The 27,674-nt window shown below is 48.0% G+C and overlaps 1 protein-coding gene across 4 annotated transcripts in view; it reads right to left on the bottom strand.

Moving 5' to 3' along the window:
* Positions 1–27,674, bottom strand: part of KIRREL3 (kirre like nephrin family adhesion molecule 3) — a 339,679-nt gene that overhangs the window by 78,717 nt on the left and 233,288 nt on the right. For all 4 annotated transcript variants that reach the window (XM_069788214.1, XM_069788215.1, XM_069788216.1 and 1 more), the window contains 2 exons: positions 20,419–20,568; positions 18,442–18,591 (listed from right to left, as the gene is read on the bottom strand). In XM_069788214.1, coding sequence (XP_069644315.1) covers positions 18,442–18,591; positions 20,419–20,568 — 300 coding nt within the window. The remainder of the gene's footprint in view (positions 1–18,441; positions 18,592–20,418; positions 20,569–27,674) is intronic.

The following is a 27,674-nucleotide window of genomic DNA, read 5'->3' as shown; positions in this document are numbered from 1 at the left end:
TCCTCTAACACAACCATCACCAGCCCCATCTCCAAAGAGCTGGAGTCATGGGAAGGAAAATGCTTGGGGTGCAGGATTGGGAGCAGCACAAACACCCTTTGAGGGTGGTTCTACCCCTTCCACCTCTCTACCTCAGTACCTGTCCCTCCACCCTGGCACCTACTGAGGGATCACAAGTGCCACCATGGGGCAAAGTGACCTGAACAGCCGGCACCAGCCCTTCCAGCCCTGCTGTCCTGTGACCCCATGAGCAGTGGGCAAGAATCCCTGCCAGCTGCTAGCTCTGCAGTCACTGAAAAAAGCAGGCAAAAGAGCTCAACGGAGATCACTATGCTTTCACAGAAAGGACAATAAACTCCAACATTTCATTTTGGGCAGACAATATGGATTTTTTTCAGTTTTCCAATGACAAGAAACCTGAAAAAAGAAGGCTTTCACCCTCATTTTGACTCACTGATTTCTCTTCCTCTCTGGAAGAAAGAAGTGGAAGAAAGGACAAAACCTAAAACCTTATCAAAGACTTTATGTGAGCTTCTTCCACTGAAACAAAGGAGGGAAAAGAGCGCGCCTTGACCTGTTCACTGCAAAAGCTTTCATCCCAAGCACCGCATGTTTTAAAAGCATCTTCCCAAAGCCCATCTGAAGTATGGCTGGTGTCCATCTCCCTCAAACACTGACAGCATCGTCTATATTAACAGCATCCTTAGCCACTGCAGAAGTACTACCAGTCACTGTACTTGCTCTGTTTTGGCACATCTAGGGGCCAACTGGGAACGAAAGTTAAAAGTGGAGCTGCCAGGATGGAGGTTCAGCCTGCAGACACTGCCTAGGTAGCATTAAGCCAGAACTAGGGTGGAGCTCCTGGATTAGGGGAAAAACCAGGAGCTGCTAAAGATGCAGTAAGGGACCCCACGTTCAGCACAACTTTGATCTGGAGGATTAGGGATGAGGCAATCAAGTAAAGGTGGAGAAGTTGGTGAATCCGTAATAAGATGCAATTTGCAAAGCCTGTCAAATTCATGAATTTTAACTGGAAGGATAATTTATCCAAAGACTTGGGCCAGAGACTATATTATTCAATACCTCCACCATCCTCTGCTACACTATTATTTAGGATGATTCAGCCTCTTACTCTGGAGAAGCAAAGCAACAGTACACGTAACCCACCCCACACTGCCACAGCCAAAAGTTTGTATCAGCTCCTTTCTGGATACCTACAGATAGAGTCAACCCTTCCAGAAATCACACTCTGCTCACCAATAATTCAGTCTGTGCAGAAAAAAAGAAAAAACCTTCAAACCATCCGATGATTATTTTGTTTGGCCCATTGCTATTAAAAAAAAAATCTCCAAATTCCTTGTTGCATGATTCTTCCTAATGCTAAGCACCAGCTTTCACTTTGGACTTATTAAAGCGTGCCTTAAGTGCAAGTGAGTGTTGGGTTTAGCATCGCTGGGGGAAATCCACCCCTCTTAATATCGCTCTGAGAAAACCCATGCCCTGAACAGGAAGCGTGCGATGAGTGCTTTGAGCCGGCTCTCCACACAGCAGAGACTTGTAGGCAGAGCCTTTAGCAAGCTTATTAAAGCTGGGGGAGGCTGCAAATGCCCGAGGTTTGGGTCTTGCCCTGTAGTTTTGTGGCTCGGCATTATAAGAGCTGGAGGAGGCAGATGAGTGAGAGGGAGATGTGAATGCAGATTTCACGCAGAGGCAAACCAGAGAAATGGGTTGTTGCCGCTTTCCCTATCTTTTTGCCCAGTCAAGTACCGCAATCAACACAGAGCATTACGAATGAACCCAGAGGCGACTCTGTGGCAGAAAAGAAAGGGAAGCACATGAAAAAAACTGGTATTCTTAATTTACTCCAGTTAATTTTAGCCTAATTTGATGACAATGTTCTTCTGTAAATATCGGCCCTTCTTTAATAAGTCAGCATTCGCCACGGAGGCTGCAATTGCTATGTAATCACCCGGTGTATCATAAAAGACTTTCTCTGCTAATTGTTAGCAGGAACCGGAGCTATTCTGCGGCAGGTATGGGACTGCAAAGAGAGATAATTATAACCAGATCTAATTAGTAATTATAACAGACCTCTCCTAGAAATTGTTTTTTACTTAAATATTCCCCCAGTTCTCCTAACAGACTTCGGTGCTGCTGCCAGGAGCGCACTGGGTCGCATACCGCCGCCGTGCTGGGACAAGGAGCGGGTGCCAAGCCTGGCACCCAGGCTGCTGGGTCCCTGGACCCACGTCCTCACCCCAGTACATGACGGAGAGCCTCAGCGCTGGTTTCTACGCGAGGGAAGGGAGCAGGGAAAAAATGCAGTGAGGCAGAGCTGAGACAGGAGAGGGTGCTCTCACCGCAGCAATGGAGGCAAGGAGGGAAACGCAGTGTCCTGGTGCTGGGGGGGACTTGCAGGGTGAGGAGTCCTGCTGCCTCCCCCCATATCCCCAGGGATGCTTTTCCTCCCAGAGTTTGCATGGCAGCAGAAATCAGATAAGGTGTAGAGGAGACAGGAAGAATAGGAGACAGGCTATATAGAAAGGTGGGAGATGGGTGGCGATGGCTCCAATTTAATTTCTCAGCCGTGTTAATGGTCACAAACCCCCCGAACCTCTCCTGTGATACAGCTCCTGCCTCCACGAGAGAGCCCAGGGCTCCCAGCCACTGAGACACACCACAGCACATCACGGGAGATGCCACACGGCAGCACGAGACATATCCAGGTCCAGGGAGGCAAATGGGGATACGCACACCCAGGGTGGCAATTTTCAAGGCAGGTGGGCTTGAAAGAAATGGTTTCTTTCCGGTGGAGGTCTTGCTCAAATCAGTCTTTTTTCAGTTCAGTTGTAGCAAAATCCTTCGTTCTAAAAGAGAAACCTTTCAAACCTCTGCAATTTTAATCTTCCATCCTTCTTTGCACCCATTCAAAGGTACCTTTCAACAACACTAGGAAGCAAAGTACCTCCGAGTCCTGCCTGGGGAGCTGAGACAGAAAGCCACAGAGCCAGAAAATGGAGCAGCCCTATCTGAGCAGCCTGTGCACAGAAATCCTTGCTCCGGATCTAATGGGAGGTTTCCTGAGCTTGTAAACCCTCTATCCAGCTCTCCCAGAGGCATCACCCAGAGCAGTGGGTGCTCCCTGTCCTCCCCACCCGAGCACCATCCCGCTGTGGACATTCTTGTGCTGCCTGTTGGGGGCTGAAGCCCTGGTACCACCCGACGAGCTTCGGAGGAAGGAAGGATACGCGCGGCTCGACCTTTGCAGCATGGTCAGGCGTGACTTTGCTGCAGGTCTGCCCAGATCTTTTTTGGTGCAACCTCAGAAACTAAGCAAAAAAAAAAAAGTATCAACAAGCGGGCAACCTTAGTGATGGAGGAGGGGGAAATGTCCTAACGTGGTCCCTTCTGCAAAAGCAGGGCTGAAAGAAGCTAGGAGTAATTAAACACAGCTAGCTGAAAGATGGACTGGATGGCCTAAAAGAATTTCATCTCTGAAATCTAGGCTCTAATTACTGGGCTACACCGATTTTGAGCCATATTAGCCTAAGCTGATTCACTATTTTTTAATCTAGTTATTTCCTCCCAAGCAGAGCCATCTCCGGGGGGCTCGCTTGGGCAGCAGAGTTAGCTCACAGCTGGGTACGGTCTAACTAGGCCAGCACTGCGGGTCTTCCTTATGATTTTTTTTTCCTGCAAGTTTCAGTATCATTCCCGGCAGGGAACACCCACAGACAGAAACGTGTGCGTGACACTCATGCGTGCATGGTGGGGGGGAAACCACTGCGAGAGGAGCAGGATGGACCAGGATGTCACCAGGGCAGAGGCAAGGCCAAGGGGATGTATGTGACGCTGGGACCAGACTGGGACCAGGCTCTGGGCTTGCAGATAAAGCCAGCTGGAAGGGAGACAAGGATGGAGACACATGTGCTCCTAGGAAGAAGGTGGAGGCCCTGGAGAGACGCAGGAAGGGGTGGGTGAAGGACAAGTGGTAACCTCTAGGTTGCTGAAAAGCACCCCTTACTGAACTGGTGGTTTGCAGATCCCTGAGTGCTGAAAAGCATCCCTTACTGAACTGCTTTGCAGATCCCTGAGCTGACCTGCTAGGAGGGACCACACGCTGGCCAGCCTGGCTCCCCATCCCACGGTGAAGCGTGCAACTGGGAGCAGTCCCTGCGTTTCTGCTGCAAGCAGAGGGCTTTCTCGCTCCAACAGCGAGCGAGCGACTCAATCACTACCCTGAGACGCGTATGGGAGGAAGGGGAGTGCATGTTAACAGCGCAAATTGCAAAGCAAGGCACAGAGGCTCATCAATCCCCTACTGCCGCTGCGCGAGAGAGATGCTAATCCAAGAGTGTGATGCCAATCCAAGAGCGCGATGCTAATCCAAGAGCACGACGCTAATCCAAGAGCACAAAGCTAATCCAAGAACACGACGCTAATCCAAGCAGCGTAGAGGCACATTTTCTTAATCCAGAGCGCTGTCCCCAAAGAGAGCGAGCCCGTCCAGGGCACATCCCTATGATTCAGCTGCCGACTCCCAACACGTTCGTTGTGTGTGGATGGAGGGAGACCCGCCACCTTCGACACGCTCCGCATCCCGCTACCTTATTGCCATGGTTCCCACCTCTCTAATCAGGGCTGCTTGCTCTGAGATGGTGCTGACCTTGATACCTTCCAGTTCGAGGCCCCTCTATGGCAAAGTGATTCAATTAAGCCCTGGTTCACAGAGAGTGCTAAAAAAGAAGGGGGGGAGGGAAAAAAAAAAAAAGAGCCCAACACCAATAAAAAAACCACCCTTGTGAGAATAATTTTCTTCTATGGATTTTTAAGACCAGCGGCTGGAGAATCACTTTCTCGTTCTTGTGCTGTCTCTCCAGTCAATAAATAAGAGGGAAATAAAGGATTTCAGAGAAAATAGAATGCAGTCAAAAGGTAAATTGTGGTCTTAAAAGCCCCTAAGAGACTGTCACAGACTTTGAAATGTTTCCTAGTTTGAGACCATTTCTTCCTGACTACATGGTTTCCGCTCCTCAATTTGCATCTCTGGGAGGTAATCTTTAAAACTGATTTTCCCCTGGTTGCATTTCATCGGCAAAGAAACTAAACAGGCTGCTGCATTACAGTAATAACATCAACATTTCAGCCACCTTCGCCTTAATTATTTCTCTGTCTTGCCAACAGAACCAGTTAAACGAGATTTATATTTAGGTGGGGAGGAGGGGGGCCAAGTTGCATGTGTGTGTACGGGTAAGATAACCTAGAAAAACTGATTTCTCCCTTGTTATGTATCACCAGCAGTAAAAAAAAGAACACCAAAAAACAAACCAAAAAAGCCCCACAAGGTAAAAGGTTTGGGCCATTTAAGTAATAATAATGTCAGCATTTCACCTGTCTCTTGCTTAATTATTTCCTTCTCTCAGCTCCGCCACCTGAACCAGTTTAGATAAGATTTCGGTGCAGATAAGGAGGAAGAACCTGTACTCTCCGAAGCAGATAAGCCGCTTTTTCCAACAGAAAGAAAGAGAATACGGCACTAAAGCCTTCCTGCTGTCTACTCCAGGTTTATCAACAGCCTCTTAGCAAAAGTCTTGCCACTAAAAGCTTGTGAAGTTTTGCAAAATACTACCAGATAAGAGAAAAGCACTTGTAAAGACAAGAAAGGGAAGCTGGAGCATGCAAAGCAGCTCATCAGCATCCATGTCCAGCCAACACACACTTGAGGTCACCCCAAAAAGCACCAGGGAGGGAGAAGCAGGGGTCTAGTTGATTACTGCCTGTGTTTAAGGAGAGCCTAGAGATTTTGGGAAGGTCTCCTTACCCATGCAAGGTGTCAAAGCTTCTGAGTTGGCTGCACTTGAAAGTTAGCCCCTTCAAGACCTCCTGCTCTGTCCTTTTAGGTGTCCCTCCCTTCCAAGACATGCACATCCACCTTTGTCCATCACGCAGGTGCTTCAGAACAAGGCTCGCTTGCCAGGATGAGCCAGGAGAAGAGCTTGATAGTACAGAAGGTCCTCTGTGACCTTGCGGCCAGGGAAAGGAACTAGGTATAGAGAAGGGCTCTTGCATCGCTAAGGATGTGGGTCTGGCAAGCTAAGGGCCCCAGAGGGTTTGTATGTGGGTCCAGCCCTGCAGCGAAGCACTGGATGCCGCACGCCTGCCACTCACTGCAGGCGCTTCCAGCTAAAACCTTGCCAAGCCACGTGTTCGCGGCTGCCAATGCGTGCCCAACACACCCGCAGATGGGATGCTCGCCCGTGTGCAAACATTTACAAACACCTTGAGCGACTTGCGAAGACACGGCAGGTTGCTGGAAGCTGTCCATCCGCAGGAAGGAGGCGCGGCATGATGGAGAGAGGGTTTGGTTCAGCGGGAGATGCTGCCGTGAGTGGTGAGGGAGACGATGGGATGCTCTTGGCCGCTCTGCACCGCACGACACCAATGGTACCCCAGAGGAACACTTAGTAAAAGAAACGGCTCTCTGGATAAAAAGCTGGGAGTCTCTCTGTTTCTCCACTTGTACTGCAGAGCCTATTTTTATTATACAATTTCCACCCTTCAGTGGCTCAGATGTTTTGCCTGCATTTCGTTGTTGATCCCCAGGCCAATCCTCAGAACAATATTTGCTCAGGATTTTGTGCATGTGTGGCTTTTTTTCTTTTTTTTTAAAATAAATTCAGGGTGGGTAAAAACTTTCCTTCTTTCTTGATTTACAACGGGCTGAGGAGTGATCATGCACTTTTGTGCAAGAAGTCAAGAGAGTAGAGAATGAGGAGTGTGCATTTCTGGGCCATGATGCATGTGCAGGGGAGAGGAGAGCCCTTGCTTGCAGGCAGGAGGGAAGGGTGCTTGTACCTGTGTACTACCTGCTGGCTCATGAAGGGTGAGAAACTTCCTCCAGAAATTGCCACCCAGCTTCATGCTCTCCCTTATCATCCCCAACCTGCCAGCTCTCCGACCCAGGGGAAGCTAATAGGATGCTCCTGCTTCAGACCACAACAGCGGGGCTAGATTCGGCCCCGTGCCTCTTCCCGCAGAGCCGCCCTGCTGCCTGCTTACGCTTACAAGCTCCTTCAGCTTCCCTTTGCCTGGCCTTGCCTTCCCACCCTGCCTCGCGTCTGATTATATTGGGTCTGCATGTGTAAGTACAGCCTCCTGCCATCCTAATCATCTAAAGTGGCTATTTGAATAACAGTTGTTGGTGCCTGTAGTTTCCTGTAATTTCCAAAAGGAAACAAATCCATGCAGACTGCAATTTTGCGCCTATGAATTTTGAATGAATATCTCTAAGAGCCTCAATTTCTCTCTCCCTTCCTTCCTCCCCTCCCCTGCCTCCTAGACCCAGCTGAGCGAGATGCTGCCACCAAAGGGGCTCGACCGAGTGGCTCCTTTCCGGGGGTGGATGTTGGGCTAGTGAGGCTCGATGTCTCCTAGGAGAGACGCTAGCATTCATCTGGTGAAGCCCAGTGCCACCGGCAGAGCTCGCTCGATCAGGGAGCTGGAGGAGGAAGGCGGCTGGATTGCACCCAACCCACGGAAGACCTGCTCCACGGTAGGATGAAGCAGGGCATGGAGGCAGAAGCATCTTTCAAGCTTCAGGTGTTAGGATTTTTCCTACATTGCCACCTCCAAACTAAGCTTGGGAGGTCCTTCTCTATCCAGCTCTGATGGTACCTGCCCTTTAGAGATACTGCTGCTGGCCAAACTCTTCACCTTCTAACCCAGAGCAGCTGTAAGGCATCTCTCCTCCAGAGTTGATTTCCATGACAGCGACAGTCCCTATTTATAACCTTCTCCCTTTCAAGTTTCCCCTCCTGTTCTGCTGCGTGCAGTTTTATGACAGTGAGGGTTCTCCTTTTTATGACATTGTTGCTTTTAAAGTGTTTTTATCACCTGGTTTTATTACAAAATTACCGTACAGCACCCCAAGTGCCATAGCAGTGAGGAGGGAGAGCGGTTCTGGAAATGCAGCAACTCTTTCCTGAACAGCTTGCTGCCTCGCCGGGGAAGTGGCTGTGATTTGGTGATGGATGGAGTGCTTGTTATCCAGTATATTTTTATCCATAGATATATAAAGCACTTTGTGATCCCAGTGGATACAAGGCACTATATAAATGTAAATCATTATCATTATCATTAAATACCTTCTGTATCTTTTAAACCTACCAGTTGGAATCAAATACATACAGGGCAGCTGGTATCTGGGCTTCTACTGGTGAACCAAATGCAAGAGGTGTGATTTTTGTCTTTGTTAGCAATTAAATGTGATATCCAGAAAGACTTTATTTTCCCATTGCAATTTTTCATGCTGCCTCCGATTTGAAAGTCACTTCTCACCCACCATGAGAAATCTCTGCAGACTTCCCTAGCAACAGCCTGAATAAGAAACAGCCACCTTGGGTACGCGGATGCTCCCTGGACTATCCGAACCCATCGCAAGCTGTCCGGCATACATCCCTGCTGCGTCACCGTGAGTTAAGGACAGTAAGAGGATCCCTTGTGTGCCGCTGGGTCGCAGGGAGGAGAGTTCAGTTTCTACATGATTTATGACTCAAAGGACAATACAGACACTTGTCTCCAAAACTATGACTCTGCAGCATTTCTACTTGGCCGCTGCCCAAGCCCAGAAATAACTGACTGCACAAAACCTCTTGGATGTCATCCACATCGCAGCCATAACCACAGTGAATACAAGGTATGAGGCAGATCATGTTTATAACCCAACGTTTCCTGTTTCTGCTTCACCCCGGCCCTTTTTTCCTTTCTTTAAGGGAGGGATCTGAGCCTGAAGGACTCACTCAAGGTCGCACATGGAGGCTTTGGCAGCACAGAAATGAACCCGAGACTCGTGTGTTTCCATCCAGGCCGTAAATCACCAGATCCCCTTTCTGCCCATACAGCCCGGAGGACAAGCCAAGCAGGCAGCACACTGGGTGCCCCTTCCCTAGTTTTCCCACCAGCGCTGAGCCCCTATTTTGTCACTAAAGCCCGTCTTCCTTTCTGCATCTCCAGCAAAGCCACCTGGCTGCCAGCTACTGACAGCTCCTCCCCATGGGAACTCATCTCCAGCTGCATTACACCCAGTGCGATGCTTCCACTCCAGTTTCTGTTTCCCACACCCAGCTCAACAGAAGCCTTGGAAATATCAATCACTTCTTGGGTCACTGCCACTGCCAGAGAGCTGGCTGCACTGATGCCCCAGCATCATAGGGGCATAGGGAATCCATAGGGATTAACCCTATGGAAGCAGTGGGCAGCAAGGAGCAGATGCTGCTATGGTGGTGGGGACCCCAGGAGCCACATGTTTGGGAGTCAGGAGCTGAGTTTAAGCTGAAAGGCATCAGTACACTTCCCAGGGAAGGACGCTCCATTGGCGTTTCCTAAAGGGAGATGACTGATGCAGAGCCAGGCTACTCTCAGTGATGTGATGAAGGGCGGATCTTGGTCCCAGGTGCTGGGGACAAGCAGTCCCGAGCACCTGAAGGACCAGCACCCAACGATATTTCATTTCCACTGGTCATGACAACTGGAAGGGATGGAGTTGGAAACATCTGATGTGTCATGGGTCTGAGTCCTGACCTTTAATCCATGTCCCTACTAACCTGCAAGCAGTGACTTATAAAGGTTTTGCAATATTTAAAGGAACAAGGTTTTTCCTAGTTCCTGAGCTCTGCATCCCCCCCCCTTTTTTTTTCATTTTCCCCAGCCTCTCATAAGTTGCAGTCTCTTGCTGCCCAGGGGAGATCTTCCATTTAGCTACATTTTCCTTTCTCATTTCATGCTGTAATGGAGATTCATCATAGGTGTTAAATCCATAATTTGCCGTGAATCCCTTGTCTCTCTCTCTGCAGAGGTCAGAGTTGAGCATGTTAGAGGAACCCAACAGCGCGGCTTCATGCCTGGCCCCTGGGGAGAAAGCCTCAGCCTAATTCCCAGGAGCAGGGAGGAGGCTGGAGAGAGGAGTCCTGAACAGGTCATCCAATGCCGTATCCGTGCTTGCCACCTGAAGTGGTCCCTCATCTGTGATTTATCACCTAAAGTGATCCCTTTAGGTACTGTGCATTTACAGCTGTGTCTGGGGTACTGCTTTCTACACCTCACCGTAGCTCAGCACCCACATCATCGCCCAGTACTGCAAAACCAAGCCACCTACTTGTGAATTGTGAAACTACTCATCTCACAGCAGCTTCTAACACCAGCCTTGGCAAGGGCTGCATGGAACCCGCAGCCAAAATTCTTTGCACACCCCAGTAAGGAAGCACCGGCGCAAGGCAGGCTCTTGGGAAGAAGCAGGGTGGTTGCTGTCATCCAAAACAAACTAAAGATGTCTGCACAGTCAACTCCTAATTTGAGCAGGCCAGGCACCTTTTAACGTCAAAAAAGAGTAATAGCCCCTTCCAGGGGGCCATTTGTCCAGCCTCTACCTTGGCATGAGGTGAATATCCTGGGGCAGGCGAGGTTATTTGCCATCAATTACAAAGGACACCCACAGGTCAATCATTAAGACGCAGCTATCCAGTTTTGAAGCCCAAGCTGAGCTAAAAGGAATGCCGCAGCCCCAAGGCCATCCCAGTCCTACCATCAGATGGGAAGCTGATATCCGTCAGACACACTGACAGGTGGATCAAAAGCAAACACTGCTTGGAAACGCCAGAAACAGGTAGCGCTGCGACGGATTGGTAACAAGAAGAGAGATTCATCACCGGTTTCACCAACCCTTTCTCCACCACGACCTGGGGAGGATGCTGGTTGCAGCTGGGAACTGTGCTAGGAAGCCTGAACTGTATCACAGCTGGCAGACCAGCTCAGAAACAGGCCCAGCGGGTGAAAGGCTGGGAAACACTTAAAGGAGGGGGGAAAAATGCAAGACGTGCAAAAAGCAACCCAAGATAGGGTTGGCAAAGCTCTCGGACCCAAGCAAACATCCCTCTAGGCTGGCCACAAGCGGAGAGCTGGGGTGGGTGGGCAGGCTCCAGCAGGAACATCTCAACAGCTGCTTCGTGCATCCTCTCCCGAAGCATTTTCTCTGCTTTTGCAGCTGGCCCTGCCCCTGCCAAGCCTCGGGTTCATTTTTCATTAGGGCGGATCGATAAGAAAGCGGGGGCTGTCGCTCAGGTGATGTCACGCTTCGAGGGCCTCATTCTTCTCTGCCAGCTGACAAGGGGAGAGGGAGTCAATACTTTTGTCAGGTCACTAACAACCCACCAAGTTCCCAGCGGTGACAGATCCCCCGGCTGAGCCACCAAGCGCAGCCCGAACGCGTAGTGCTGCAATCTATATCGCATCTGTACGTGCATGCGTGAGAAGCACAAAAGGAGCTGCTGCGTGTACGAATAATGCAGATACAGAGGAGCGCGGGTAGGATACAGATGGGGAGTTTTGTCTTGATTGGCAAGAGGAAGAAATGCATGTAGGTGTGCAAAGCAAAGAGAGGTTTGCACGCGCGCTGGGTTTGTGCGATGCAGAATGCGAGGTGTCAGCGATCCAAAAGGGCATAAAGGAGAATAATCTCCCCCGTTGACAGGCACTGCATGGAGCAGGAGCCATTTGATGCAATGTATGATGCAAAGGGGAAAGGCTCGTGTGATGTGCTGGCTCCTGGATGCAAACTGGGGAGGACTGGGGGGTGAGACGCAGAGAGGTTCGTGCCCGGAGCAGGAGGTGGCGCAGATGTAATAATACAAGTGATGAGCACAGCAGGACGGAAGGATTTTGACACATTGCAAGCACCCCCCACACCATTTCATGGCAACTTCATAGCCATCATAGCCGGGAGTAATTGCTCACGGCTCCTGTGCGAGGGGCAGGGAGGTGAGCAGAGCCAGCAAGAGGGGCTGGGAAGAAAGAGGTAAAGGGATGCAGCCACTGGTGCATCTGAAGGGATGACAGAGAATCGGGAAGGCTTTTTATCAGCTCTGTGTGCTCCGCATCCATCAGTATGGTACGGACCAGCAGACTCTGCATAGAGAAGCCAAATGCTTCGTGTTCGATAAAACCACGGGTCAGGCCCCCCCTGCATCGAGACAAGAAATCACAGATTGGCGCAAGAACCCTAACATTAATCATTTCTAACTGTGTCTCTTCCTATTTCCTCTGTGGTCCTTGAGTCTTCAGCATTCAGGTAGGAATGCTGTTGCAGCTTTGAGGATATAAGCAAGGTGAAGTTTGATGGGAGAGGTGGTATCTGCTGGTAGGCCAAGTGCTACAGTTCAAAGAAAAAAGATGGGCTTCCAGGCACACAAATCTTCCTTCAGGATTCGAGCCTCACTCTATGGTGCTGAAGGCTAGCCGTTAATTTACGTACAGAACCAAGAAAACTCTCGTGGTATCACCTAACCCCAGGGCCCAGGGCTTTAAGAAAACATGAATTTTGCAAGACTACTCATGAAATGGTGTGAGCCAATAACACCGGACCTGGGTTTGAGGGAGCAGAGGCAGCATCTGCCTAGTGCTGGCTTGGCCCAGATGAACTTCCCTCTGTGAGATTACACACCAGCTCAGATACAGCCCTGTCCTGTTGGGAAGGAATAGGTTTGTCATTTTTAATGCATTTTATGAATATATATATTTTTTTAAAATTTCCTGGTCATGCAGTGGCGTATTAACTGTGCCTATTGGACTGGGACAGGCTTTATGCCCATCAGGGTGCTGTCACAAGCAGCGTGCAAACTGGGCCATCTTTGCAAAAGCTCCGGGTTTCCCAGTGACTACTGGGAAACTCCCTCCAGGGTCCTTATGGAAGGAGCTTTTCACATTTTCACAGCGATTAGGCACACCAAGCTACTCCCTGTCTTAGCAGCTCTACAACCACCAGGCAAAAGCAGCAGAGTGGCGGGTATATATTTAATGTGAAACAAACCCCTTTCTTAGCTTCCCACTCCCCATATTTGTGTAATTGGAAAGTCGTTATGCTACAGCAATAAGGCTGGCAGAGCCTGAGGCCAGAGGACATGTCCCATACAGCGTTTCACCCTAGTACGCACAGCCAGCTAAGATGTGCTTAATGGGGATGCAAGTGAATCAATTTTGCTTGTCTCCTTCAAAGTAAGGAGAGCACAGCTCATGCGGATGCTGCCCTGCCATCCTCCTCCAGACAGGCAGGGTGCAAACCCCTCTGAAATGGGGGAAAGAAGAACACTTACCAATGCCCAGGTGAAACCCAGCTTGGGAAGACCCATCTCTAGAGCTGAGTTTTTAGCATACGGTACCTCTTTTTGATCTGTTTTTCCAGCTATAGACCGCACGAGGCAGATGTTGCCTTTCACCCTGAATTTGTACAGCACCAAGCACCTCTGAGACCCTGGGTTTGCCCGGCTGGGTACGGTCAAGCCTGTGGAGATACCTTCCCACCCCAGGAGCCACGCAGGGCTGCTGGCAAGGAAACCCATCCACCCTCGCTATCAAAAGGAGCCGGCTCAGAGCGCTGTAAACTTAAGCTGCTCAGACATGACATCAAATATTTAGGTTATTTGGGATTTGTGCTCGATTGTTTGATGTTTCTGTTTCATTCCCAGTAGACCCGGCTGCTATTTTGCCAGTGAAAATATTCCCAGCAGAAAATGCAGCTTCGTGAAGACCCAAACTTTTTCAAGGAGAAGAGACTGTCTGGAAGAAAATGATCACATTTTCAACACTTCTTTTTTTTGTTCTGAATTGACATCCTGACTCTACATGCTGGTTTACGCTGAATTTTACATTCAGAGAATTGAGTTCTGTTAAAAAGTATGGAAAAATACTTGAGATGGTTTCAGGCTGAACTGTTTCTGGATTTGAAACATCACCTAGTCCACATTTTCTCATTGCAGTGCGGCATTACAAACAAATATTGAAAAATGGCCTTTCCCAGGCCATAGCCTCTTTATTTTCTGATCAAACTCCGCTAAAGAGCAGGAAAGCTGGGAAACACAGATGTCTCAAGCTGCCAGCGATCATTTTGGTAATGGAAATAGCTTACTCTGCTCTGCAGGGGAGGACTGGAAAGACTCGGCTAGAAAGAGGATTAGAATAAAATAAAAACCATAAGATAAAAAGAGGAAAAGGGTTGTGATTGAATGTAAATGCACTTGACACCGAGGTGACCCTCCTCTTTTCCTGACCCTGGCCTGTGCTATCTTAAAAGACAGGAGCTCTCACTTCAAATTAACTTAATCTGTAGCATTAAATAATTCATGTTGATTTAAGAAAGCTTTATTTCTAATGGGACACACATGAAGGCAGAGTTAATATTAGAAGAGGCCGTGGAGGGGGAGGAGACAGGGAATTAAGACTATAAAAGGTGAATGTACAAGTTAATTGCCTATCAATTATTCACCCTAAGTCTCTGGAAGTAGCTCCTTTGCCTCCCCCTTCACACCCCCGTGGTCCCCTTGTCCTGGTTCCCACCAGCATCTCTCTGGGACTGACCCTTTCCCTGCACTGAGCTGCAGAGCTAGTGGTGTACCGGAGCTTGTACGGGACAGCCCGTGGTACAAGGCAGGGCATCTCGTGCTGGGGAGGACCACAGACCGGGATAGGCTTGGGATGCTCCTGCCAAGACACCAGTGAAGGAGAGCAACCCCGCTACCATCCAGCTTCCCCAACACCTCGCCGTCCATCTGCTTTGCTTGACCTGGACTCCTCCACGCTCCCGGCACCGCGGGTCCTGCCCACCCCTGGTCATCGCGGGCTGAGGCTTCGTAACGCTGCTGCCAGATCGGCATGGCGAGCTGGGGCTCCCCTCTTCCCCTCCCCTCTCCTTCCTCCCGGGGAAGCCAATGCGCTCTTCAAAGTTTCTCCTTGCTTGGCTGCCTTCGAGATCTGGGAACTCAACACTAATTAACGTGTCTGCAAATCCCAGCTCGGCTGGCGGGGCCTCAAATTCATTCACAGTCCCCCGAGTGCAGAAGGATCCACAAGCTAGCCCTCCAGCTCCTTAAACTACACGGCTGGCAGATGCATATTTTAACAACACACATCTGTTGGCTATATAATCTCTTGTATTTGCCCTCCCTGCTCTGAGCTTTGATGGAAGACCGGAGGGAACTCTCCAGTGGTTACAGCCAAAGTGTTTGCTTTGCAATTTCGCTCGATTGCTGTCTGATTTTATTTTTAAATTTCTCCAAGTCCTAATCAGGCTCTTACTTTATTTAATTAATACCCCAGCTTAGTTAAATAGATCATAAATTACGAAGCCCTGCCATTAAAGATGTACCAGGTAGCAAATAGCCCTCCAGTGGCTTCCCAAAGCCTGCCTGGCTCGGGCTCCCCTGCCAAAATGCTGCCCTGACATCCTTTGCTTGCAGAAAACGCGGATGCCTCCCTATCTCCCAAACCCCATCTCATCAGCTTTAGCAGCCGCTGCCTTCCCTGCTGGGGCAGACGTCCCTAGGAGAGAGAGCAGCAGCTCATTCCCCGGACAATTTGGGCAATGGTAAGAGGGAAAGCGAGGGAGACCTGGAGAAGGGGCTCCTTCAGCTTTGGGGTGGGTTAGCCGGGCTCCCGAGCAGTATTTGTCCTTACAACTCTACAAATAAAAGATTTTCCCCGATGCTGATGACACTAATAGGCTCCTGTGTTTGAATGTTTGGACTTCTAAGGCTATGGAATGATCTGTTCCACTACATTTAACCATGTAGATTTGAAAACAATGTGACAAAACCTTAAATATTTAATTAAAATATGGTGTAGCTCTGCATCTGAGCAGGGAAGTAGGAGGCATCAGCCCCATAAAGCTGTTGTCAGACATGAATGACAGCAGTTGCAAACTGAATTGGGAGGCATTAGGGGATTTCTTGATACCAAGGAAGTGGAAAAGCTGGCAAGAACGGACAAGGCAGCACCAACCCACGCAAAAAAACCCAGGCAAGGCGTTTTCCAGAGGTAAGGCTGGGGTGTGATAGAATGGGATGGGGTTCCCCAGAACAGCCTCCAACTTCCCCGGCTGGATGATGAGTCCCTTGAGTGGTTGCAGAAGCAGCAGCAGACGACGGGCTCCCAGCCACGAGAGCCTCCCGGCTCTGCTCTAGTTGTGACAAATCGTCTCCTCAAGAGCTGCGAGGGTTGCACGCAGATCCGGGGACGGCTTAGGGATCCTCTCCTGCCTAGGTGATGCCTGCAGCCTCAGGTGAAGCTGGGCAGACTGGGATGAAGAAATGCCCCATAAGCATCTTCTGCAAATGAGGCAGCTCAGGTAGCCTGTTACATCCCTTTCTAACCCAGCAAGATGAAATCTGGGAGACCCATGTCCCTCCGGAGATGGCTGCTTAGCTCGCGATTAACCAGACTCGTCGAGTTGGCACGCACCGGATCCAAAGAGGAGAAACGTCTGCACAGCTGGTGGCATTACGTATCTGTAACCACCGAAAACGTCTCTCCATTTTCCTGTACAAACACGCGCTTTGCCTCTCCCTAATGTACACTAAGTTTAGCTTGACGCACTGCATGCTGTAACCGTCTGTCAGGAGCCAGTGCTAGCTCTTAGCACGCGGGGTGTTGGAAGTATCTACTCTTGATGTGCCATTTCTATTCCCCTCCATTGGGCTGGCTAAAACGCAAATCACAGACCACCTGTGGCAATGTCCGCCTTTGCTCCATCCTACCGCAAAGGTATCAAAGTGCGAGCTGCTGACCGCTAACGACCTTCCAAGCCCCTTTCCCAGGGTGTAGATTATCACTCGTGCCTCCCCAACTGGCCTTAAAATTTCCCCAGAACATCTGCATAAATACATCTAAAGTGAAAGATGTGCTACTGACAGGTTGCAAAGCCCCATTTTCTTATCGATTGGGTTTAAGTTGAATTTGCAATAACTTAAATTTTCTTAAAAGGAAAACACTCTGCAAATATAAGTCACTGAACATCTTAGGTAAATGTACCAATTAGCAACTACCATGTATATTCACATAAACATTAACTACCATCTATTTGACACATTCCGTAACCCCAAAGATAATAACGATTTCCTTTTGATCCATAAAAAACATCACTCTGCTCAATCAACGCTTTGCAGCAGCTCTGAGCTCTGACGTACGCCTGTGCGCCCTGGGACTAAATTAGTTTTGAAATCTTTAGCTCTAATTAAATAACATTATTTCTTTTGTCTGGCTCCAGCAACATATTCTGCCTTCACAACAGAAGGAGGGAGCCCAGGCGAAGGAGGGGAAGGCGACACAGCTTGCAGAAGTTGTTGGTAAGCGAGAAAGCCCCCCTGACAGCCGTGCTCTGCTTTCTGATTCGTTTGCAGGCTTCTTTCATGTATGGGCACATGTCAGAGCTCTGAGCTGCTGCAAAGGGTTGATTGAGCAGAAGGATGGATCAAAAGAAAATCATCATTATCTTCGGGGTCAGGGAAGGAAGAGATGGCAGTTGCGTAAGTTTGGGGGGTAGGGTACTTTGTAAGGTAGCGGAGAGAGAAAAACAAATGCAGGGGAAATTACAAACCAGAAATTAGAACTCATTTTCGCAGTGGTGCGCAGGCTTCAATAAGGCGCACCTTCAACCAGAACTAGTACCTTAATTCACTTTTTTTTTGGCTGCTTAAGACTAATTAGCGTTGCTCTGACTAAAAACACTAGAACTCTTTGTTTGGAACTTTGAAAAAAGATTTTTTTTCCCTAAAAATTAACCAGGAAAAAAACAAGAAGGAAAGAACAAATCCAAACATCGATTTAAACAAATATGGAAATAGTTTCATTTTGGGGGTTGAATAATCAGGATGTATTGGAGACCAATACAGACGGGGTTTTCTCCATGCTTTTCAAGAAAAACACCATTTTCATTAACTTCTCTGAAGCCACATACATTCTGGGAAGTCTCACTGATGCAGCCTGCCTTTTCCCAGGACTCCTGATAAGCACTCACAACCACTTTGCCAGCCTGCCAACAAAGCCCTTTACCTTCGCCAGTGCTACTCTCCCATTTCCCACCCAGAAAAGGTCTTTACAAGATGTTGGGAGCCATCTCCTATTTGCAATCCCATGCAACATCTTCCTATGTTGGTCATGGGAAAGATTAATTACTGAGAAACGCATGATGATAAAACATATATACGAAAATAGATAGTACGAAGATAGTACAAAAACCAGCCCTTCCTCAAGTGGTAGCGTCTTCCTGGTCATGCCGCAGCATTGCAGCAAGGGTAAGGCATTGATGGCACTGACACTTTTCACGTCCTTAAATTTATGCACGTACACTCTCGAATTGGCACTTATATTTGTAGAACTGAGGCATCGAACATTTTGTGCCTGTGTTAGTCATCCCAGAATTGCTGTACTCCCTAAAGAGCTTCCTTTGCTACTGTTCGCAGGATCAAGATGCACCCCTGTCGCTCTTGCGATGGATTAGTTTCCAGTCCTCTTGATTTAGCAACAAAATATTTTGTCAAAAAGCCACTCAGTGCAACCGTGAGGGCAAAAAAAGAAAAAAAAAGCAAATAAGTGCCAATATGACGGGGAGACGGCACTTACCGAGAACAGTCAGCCGGGCAGGTCTGGATCGGATGGCCGCTTGAATGGCCTGACATTCGTAGACGGCGTCATCTTGCAGATCGGCTCTCAGGATTTTCAAGTGATGCTCTCCCGACAGATGGTCTCCTACGACCAGATAGCGCGGATAACCTGCAGAACGCAAAACATGAGTCAGGAGGCAGCTGGACCGATGAGCCCAAGGATGGGGAGTATATAGCGCAAGTCCAGAGCCCCAGCTGTCCCAGAGCAAATACCCAGGAGCCAGGCAGCTTCTTCCCCTCCTGGGCAGCCAGCCCAAAAAGAGAGCGAGAGGCCTCCCAAATCAGGAAAGAGACTGCAGGTTTTGCCCTAAGAGTTCAAAAAGGAGGTGCTGATGAAGATGCACTAGCTGCCGTCCCTAGGAAAAGGGATTAGCCCTTCCACCAGGAAACCCACCACCTCCGGCTCCTCTGAGACTTGTCGCAGGATTTCCTGAACTCCTTCAGTCAGCTGTGCATGTGCTTGTGGCGAAACACCGGAATACTTCCACTATTAGGTCTGCGTAAAGGTTGGGCAGGGGGTCTGCGGGGGTACTGACAGCACTGATCAGCCTGTCCTCAGTTTTGAGACATCTGAAGCACCACGGAAGGAAGGCTGCCATCACCCCATCCTTCCCTGTGCTGGTGATTAATGCACTGTGTAACGCAGGCAGCCTGGCACACTCTTTTGTTTTTGTTGTTTCGCAAGCTATCAACAGCAGGATTTGCTCTCCTGAACCGCAAGAAATACAAATGATGGGTTTGTTTGTATTTAGCTAATTAGATGACTGGCTGAGCTGGTATCATGCGAGCTGGCAGTTCCTCTTGCTTAAAGCAGCCCCAGCTCTGTTAATTGTGAAAGTCATTCACATAAGCTACATACTTCAGTGGAGCTGTTGTTACCCGTTCATGTTGCAAGGTCTTGTATGGAAAGCTCAGCTCTCTAATGTATGTAAAAGTTGCGGCACAGAGCTTTGAAAAACAGTTGAAGAGGGGACTGCTCACTCAGGCAAGCCTGAGAAATGAGTAATTATACGTATTAAAAAAAAAAAAAAAAGGAAAAGAAAGGGCAGGCATTGCACTTTAGACAAGAGCGGGTCCACAGAGACCAAGAAACATGAATCCTCCCCTGGTTTCTGAATGCTGCTGCTGCTTGACTTGGAAAAAACCCTCTCAGGTCTCCTGTGCTCTGCAGAAGTGGAGCAGTAGCAACGTCACACGTGTATAATCTCTGCTGTACTCAGGGGGACAAGGCTGCAGCTCCTGGAAGGGCTCAGTGCCCTCCCAGGTTTCTGGCTTTCAGGCAAACACTCTCCTTTAGTTGTGAAACATGTGAAACGTTTCACTAAAAATTTTATATTTTCCAGCAAAATACATAGAATAAACTGCATAACTTCTCCACTATTGTTCCAGGGCCTTCGCCAGTTGCAATAAACCCTCAATCACAATGCATGTGTGGGATTAAGTAACACGAAGTCTGGGGAATTTTATTACCAAACTATAATTTGCCAAAAGTACAGCTTAAGGAAGCTACAAGTACTTGTGGGCTCCACCGGATTGCCAAAAACGCATTTATCCAAAGCAAACAGAGACTTACTTTTTTTTTTTTTTTTTTTTTTTTTTGAGAATGTCAAAACAGGCACTTTCAACATTTACCAAACATTTCAGCCTGCATTTTGGAAACGTGGCACTTGTTTCCAAAAGTCAACCGAAACCAAAGCAAGGCTTTCCAAAGGGTCAGGTTACACCTGTGGGAAACCAACTGTTTTGTTTCAAGTCAGAGCGAAAAAGGTTTTTGTTTATTCCAAGCTTCAGTTCTTATGTTTGAGCTGGCTGGAAGGTTTTGTAGTTGAAATGAAAACACTCATTATTCTCAAAACAAGTATTGTGGCTACATCTCACTGTTGGGCAGGGAGAGCTCCCATTTTCCTTGTTTAGGTAGGGTGGTATCATGACTTACTTGAGAGATCCCGTCCGACTCCGAGGGCGAGCCCATCTTTAATCCACAGCACGATGCCATTATACTCGGGGATGGCGCACAGCAGTGTCACGGGCTGCCCAGCGATCACTACCTGGTCCTGGGGCTGCTGCGTGAAGGAGGATGCTTGACCTGGAGAGGGGAACAAGAGAGAAAGAGGAGGCTGTCAGTTCTCAGGCAGTTTTCCACATGATGCAGTGCCCTGGGAGGCAACAGCCCAAGATGTTCCTGCCACAGCGCAAAGCTGGGGCTGAATTCTGCAGCTCTTAATTATGTGATTACTTATTACCCCCTCATACACTCAGACAAAGTTTTGCAACGTTTTTCCTCCCTGGGGAAAAAAATGATACAGCAAAGAGGTGCCATGCATTTCCTCTAACTATTTTATTCCAAATTGCAGTGCTAGTGTTTTAGCCATCACGATCAACAGATAGAAAAGCAGCAGGAATTCAGGAAGCAATAATATTTTGTATTACACCTAATACAAGAGGATGTTGGTCCTCACCTTCTGAGTCTCGCTCCCACCTCGTGTGCTCTCAGAAATCAGGATGCACAGTTAAGAAACTCCTAGAAAACACGCAGGAGAACAACTGACTGCTGCTGTCCTCTCTTCTTCCAGAGTGTAACCTACTGGTATTTGCTGGGAAGCAACAGCCCTGGCTCGGCGCTGCCTTTTGCCAAAGTTTCATCATCAAACTCGCAAGCCATCCAACCCTAATGAGCCAAGCTCTTAAGCGTGACACCTACCGCCTTGGTTGACACAGGTAGACTAAGCGTGGTGGTTTATCGCCTCCCTCCTCACCCTTCCCCACTCTGAATGCTGCAATAACATTTCAAAGCTCTTGGGTCATCTCCTGCCACGGTGAGACGTCTCACACCTCAGGTGTGAGGTGAAGCTTCTCATTTTTAACAGAAAGTACTCTGATGCAGCATAACCTCTTTCACATCAGGGTTTGTCAAGCACTGGTATTATATTTTATTTTTACTCTTTGAAATACATCATCATTCTTTGGCTTTACCATCACCTAAAAACATTCCAAGTGTTAATTCCTTCCATTTTTTTCTTTCTAAAATGAGCGCTCTGGTCTTCAATCAGGCAAGGTGGGAATCTGGGGTGCCCATACGGCACTTCCCCGTGGTTCAACAGAGATTGGGGCAGATGGCAGCACAGTGCCAGCCCACTCCCTTCTTTCTTGTAAAGAAAACAGTAAAAGCAAGAACAAATGCTGACAAAACATCCCTAAACCAAATATACCTCTCTGGGATGTCTTAGAGAGATGGCTTGTTGTGCTACAAGCTAGCACATGTACACAGTGCCACAGTCTAATGCTGGAAGGTCCTAAAAGTAAAGCCATTTCAGGCTGACCTGCTGATATCTGGACACCTTGTGAGCATGGTTCTTTGTGTTAGTTATTTGTAGAGCATCTGAATAGCGCTATCGCTCTGCCAGCACTTAAAGTCTTGCTTTTACTCTGGATATAGCAGAGATGTGAAAAAGACAGAAGTTGGGAGAAAGGCAGACCGACTGGATTATGACTCGCTCTACTACCTAAGGGGTTTTAAAGATCAGGAACCTTGCTGTGTGGGAATTATCACCCTGCAAAAGGCACAGAATTAAAAGCCCACACCCCTCAGCTGAATGTCAGTTCAATGCACAAAATCGTACCAGGCTGAAGAAGAAGTTTCTCTTTAAAATCAATTTGTTAAACCAGGACGGTCTCTATGTGAGCCACCCTAAATCAATTCAATCCTAATTTACATTAACTCAATTTAATCATTGACTGATGATTAATCCTAAACCAAGGTTAAGTGTGACACAAGTTCTCGCAACTACACTTGTTTCCAAATGAGTTGTTTGGCCTTGCCTACAAGGCAAAGCTACAAAAGCCCAATCGTTTTCTAACTCGTGCAGTTAAACTAATGTATGCCCCCATGTGAGCGCTTTTATTTCAATTTAATTTATTGTAGCTTAACTTAAACTTGCTCTTAGCCAGCTAAAGATGCACGGGGAAGAGCAGAGCTATCCTTTCTAGATTTCTACTAGTTTACATATGTCAGGTTAAAAAGCCGTGCTGAAATATTCGCAAATCTCCCTGCAGTGCCCAGATGCACCTTGAGAACCGTATTCCTGGGTATTTCAGAGGTCCTAGCTCTCCCAAGCACCCACGTATTTGCAAGGAAATCTGATTTTCATCACAGGTGCTCTAAAAGGCCACGGTGGTGGCTCTTGGTGCAGTCCTGCATGCACAACAGGACAGGTTTATTCCAGAGGAGATTCCAGCTCTTTCTGCTGGGAGAGACTTGCTGGAAGTCATGGTGGCCTCCGATACCAGCAGAAACCCTTGCTATGCTGAATTAAGATTTAGAAATTTGGTTTCAAAGGGAATATTAATCAGCTCTGTATTTTATTCAGACCCATAAAGGACAAATGCTACTTGGATACCAGGAAGAAGTGGGGATAAGAGAGAAAATTAGAAAAGGAAGTAGGAAAAAAAAGTGAGCATTTTGCTTTGTTATTTTGTTTGGTGGGGTTTTTTTTATATATATTTTCCACTTGCTAACTATGTTTTCACGGCTCACTCCGTAATCTTGACAATTCTCAAGGCAAGCCAGGCAAGCAGGGACAGTGCTGGAACGCAGCAATAACCCCAAAAGATTGTTTTATCGGCGAGAATTATCAGGTTGTCAGCTGGGAGCTGCGAAAGTCATAATGAGAAAGCAGAAGCACAAAGTGGTGTCCATGCCCTCTGAAAATGTCCATTAAGCAGAGGCTTCATTTGGTAATTGCTGTTGGAAATGAAGCCCTTTTTAGGGTTGGGGTTTTTTTTTTGTTGTTGCTGTTTCTTGATTTGTTTCTGAGAGCAGCTGATAGCCATGGAAAATCAGAGCAGAAACATGGCATATGTCTCCTGTCTTTTCCTTCCCTCTGTTTGTTCAGTGTGAAAAATTGTCACTCGAAACCATTTTTTCTGTCCAAGGCTCCATCTCAGCTACAAACAGCTCAGACTCAGTCACAGGAGAGATGGGGGTGAGGACCTTAAGAGCATTACCTGGCCCAGTCCCTGCTCCACAGCAGGATCATCTCTCCCTAAATCACAGATAAAAAAGAAGCAAAAAAATAAAAAAGTACTGAAGGTAGAGCTCAACTAGCTTTCAAATCAGCTTAAAGTCTGATTACTGGGTTTAACTGGGTTTGGAAGATCAGAAGCCCGTCCACGTTACAGCTTTCAGCTGTCTTATGTCTTAATGTCAAAGGAACAAGTAATTTGCAGGAAAGTTTTAAGGGAGATAAGATACTTGACAGAAAATAACTGAAAATGGGGAGATTGGGAGAGGGTGATTTACAAATGCAGGTGAGCAGTTTCAGCTACAAGAAAATGGGCTGAAACACGTCAGTTGGGTACCTTTTCCCTGAACGTTTACAACATTATTACAAAATGGTGCTTTGGTTTCAAAGCAGGGTGGCTTGACTCCAAGAACAAAACAAAACAAGCACTTCAATGATCACACGAGATGCTGTCAGATAACCAGAAGTTTCCCATTCTCTCCCCTTCCACTAAATAGGGTATTAGGCAAAAAAAAGAAAAAAATAAAAAAAATCCAGTTTTAACTATAGCCTAGCTTCTCAAATCCTTGCAGAGATCGGAGTTCAGACCACATGAGCCCAACCAAGAGTCCAGGCAAGGTGCCCGCACCAGCTATCAGCCATCCACCATCTCCCTCTCACCTCCTACAGCACCTTACTGCCGCACAAAGGGAACCCAGGTTCAGGTTTTGGGAAGCGCTCCTCTGCCCTGTGGCAGCAGTTGCAAACAGCAAGGCCATGCAGGAACACGTACGAGTCCCTCCTGCAGACCCAAGTGTAGTCCTCTGTTACTTCCACACCCTGTTTTTCCTCTTTTCAAGTGTAAAGACTTGGCATGCTTTCGAAGAAAGAAATAACCCAGTTGATGCTTGGCCTCCTGCAAGCGTCGCTGGGAGCCACTCGGCACCGACTCTGCCCCCCCAAGAGCATCCATGCAAGCATCTTCTGCTATTCATCCAGCAGAGAGTAGACACAGCAAGCAGAAGCAAATATTAGGACTCTGAATTCATTGTTGATTTTTTTTTTTTAAAAAAGCAAATGGATATGTAAATGAGATACTAACCATGCCTCTTGGCCACATTCCAATGCGATGGCAAAGTCCTATCTGCACTCTCAAGCTGCCCTTCTGCTGAATGCAGGTTGTCAGCTGCAGGTCGACCTGCTATTGTAGATGGGGGCTTAGGTGTCAGAGAAGGCGCAAGAGGCTCTTGATCTCGGAGCCTCATCTTCTCCTAGTTGCTGGCTTTGCTTTGCTCCCTGAGGAGCTATTTACACTGCTAGACGACTGCGTGACCTGTTTTCTGGCCCTGCGATCTCCTGTATTCCTGGAGAAAGTCTCTCTAAAACAAAAGCAGGGGGCGCTTCTTGCGGCTATTGAAATCCTAAACAGCAGGAACAAAAATGGGAGAATAAAGGACCCACTGTGAACGCTGAGCAGGCAATAATGCTAACCCTGCTTTCAAAAATCACAGGCAGGATCCTTATGAAGTTACAAGCATGTCATAAAAGCTTAAGAAAAAAAAGAGGAAAAAAGAGAGAACCACTTTAGAAGTCTTTATATTTCCTTAATGGATTTTGCACCTGTGGCTTCTGTTTTTCAGTGTTTCTCTGTAATGTTGCCTCGTTCTTCCAAACAAAGGCTGAGACTCTACTATGTTTGTGACTGCCAAGGGAAATCACGCCACTAGTGCCATAGCATTCCTTTTCAGAGAAGTCCCAACACCCACGCATGGTGAGGAGGACCAAAAATCCCATTTTACAACCCAGAAAACAGAGGGAGGCACCTACATGATGACGCTGCCAAGGTCACGCAGGGCGTCTGCGATGCAGCAGGACCTTGAAGCTCCTTCCATCGCCAAAGCCTGAACCGGCGACCGGCTTTCTTAGCTCTCTGAAGACTGAAATCTGTTTGCACAAGTTTTTGCCTGAATTATTTCAGCTTGCAGCCTCCTGTGTAAAAACCAGCCTGCCTGCAGACAACTTGCTGCAAGAAGAGAAGAGGCAACCAGGAACAGCAGATAGTTAAATTTTCATTACCCAAGAGAAGTGAGTATTGTAGTAAGAAGCAAGGGACTTACAGAGGGAACAATGACTCATTAGAAATGGAGACACCGTGGCTCCTTTTATGTAAGTGGAGCTTTGAATTTCCATTGTGTTCTGAAAAGAATTAGTCCTTTTTGTTGAGGAGAGGATAGAAGTGGCGAAGGAGGACTATGAAGCTCCTCGTGAAAATATTACTGTTCAGAAATGAAAGGCCCTGTGATTAAGAGCAGTGGGACGTTCTCCTTGTGCCTCAATGCAGAGAGCTAATCCTTCCCTCTACTTGGAGCCAGCGTGACGCATGGTAGGAGGATGATCAAGGGGCTGCTGTGTGATAACCTGAGCCTACACACCACCCTAGAAGGGTCCCTCTTCAGACCAAGTAGATGGCACCACCAAGAGCCCCGATGTAAAGTCACGGCATTTCAGCCCAGCTCAGGGTTGGGTTCTCATTGTGTGACGCCTGGAGATGGAGCCATCTCTTGACCACAGAAAGGACCAGGGAGGGAGGGTAGAGATGGCTGCATGCCCACACTTTCCCGACAGATGAGATGCTTATCTCCACACCACCCCGTGCAGCTTCTGCTATCGATCCCGTGACAAATGGGCTGGTTCTCAGCGCTCATTCAAATGGGTCCTCTTCTCCGAGCCAAGGACAACGGGCTCCCTGCATAAGGCCCACCGCACTTGAAAACACACGCCCTCATTGATTTTTAGATGACTAGGAAAAGCAAGCAGACAAAAGCGTTGCATTATTTACAAAGCTCTCTGGAATTGTCAGTCACGGGGAAGCACAGCGCAAACAGGGAGAGCAGGGAAGAGCCGTGCAGGCAGCACAGCCGCTCATTACCTACCTGCCTGCCTCCCAATTACCTCCCTGGTGAGAGATGCCACCCAGACCAGCCTTGAGGTCGCATGCAAGCTCTGGCTGAGCACAGCACCCGTGGAGCAGAAAGGAAAGGGACAGCCAAGTGTCCCCAGGGACACAGCAAGGATTTCCCCAGAAAGGGCAAAGGCAAGCTTTTCTTGCACCTTCAGAGGAGAGAAAAACCTGTGGCTTCCCAGACAGAAGCAGATGAATTGCACCAGCGATGCTGTCCACAGTAAGGAGACATGGAGCAGCGTCCCCAAGGGAGGGTCACTTGTTGGTGATGGCCAGAGCCATGTCAAGTACTTCCTTTCAGCTTCGTGGAAGGAAAAAGAAAAGTAGCTTGAGTTCGTCCCTTGCATAAGCTTTGCTGTATTTTATTTTGTCTCCTTGGGGGGGGAGGAAAAAAAAAAAATCCATTTGAACAAAAATGTCAGTTTGGCCTTTTTTAGTTTGACTACGTAAGTCCAGCTCACATGGCTTCTGTACGCTTGATGCTGCTGAATTATTCAATTTGAAAGAAAAAAAAGCACAACACCCTTCAGTCAAGGAATGAATGAGCTGTATGGAAAGGCAAGTGGCAGCATACTTCTCACTGACCAGCTAGCTCTGTGACCCAGCATCGGATGCATCCCCTCTCCTAGTGCGAAGCAGGGACCTGAGCTCGTATCTTGCTCACCCACAAATATCGAGGGAGATGGGACCCCCTTTTTCCTTGAAGGATCCCAACAAGCAAAGCCTGGCAGTCCCTAACAACTCCAGCCAGCTGTGCAGCTACAGAGGGGAAGAAGTGGGCTGCATTCAGGTGAAGCTAAAGCCAAAATGATCCTGGGTGCAGGGACCACCCCAAGAAACGCAACATCAACAGCCAGAGCCGAGCTTAAGCTTGGCCTCTGCATAACCCTTTGCCTCCCAGCCACACGCCAGCTCTGAGCAAGCCTGCGTAGCCTGTGCGCACGCCTGAGCTCATCCTGCAGTGATGTCAGATATTTTCCTAATGCTGCTTAGAGAAGAAACATCAGCATCCCACTGTGTCCACTAAGTAGCTTCAAACAGGAGACAGGGAAATTTTGAATAAGATATTAGACCTTTTAGAAATCTTTTTGTCTATTAGTCACACAGGCAAGAGATCTGAACTATCGAGTATTCCACTTGCTTTGATACCCACATGAAATCCCAGCACTGCTTTCAAAGTCACTGTGAGTAGTTTGATCAGCCATGCAGAAAGGGCTTAAATGTCATCGT

The sequence above is a fragment of the Haliaeetus albicilla genome, chromosome 7 (assembly GCF_947461875.1).
Source record: "Haliaeetus albicilla chromosome 7, bHalAlb1.1, whole genome shotgun sequence".
Classification (NCBI taxonomy): Eukaryota; Metazoa; Chordata; class Aves; order Accipitriformes; family Accipitridae; genus Haliaeetus; species Haliaeetus albicilla.
This window is presented reverse-complemented; position numbering and strand designations above follow the sequence as displayed.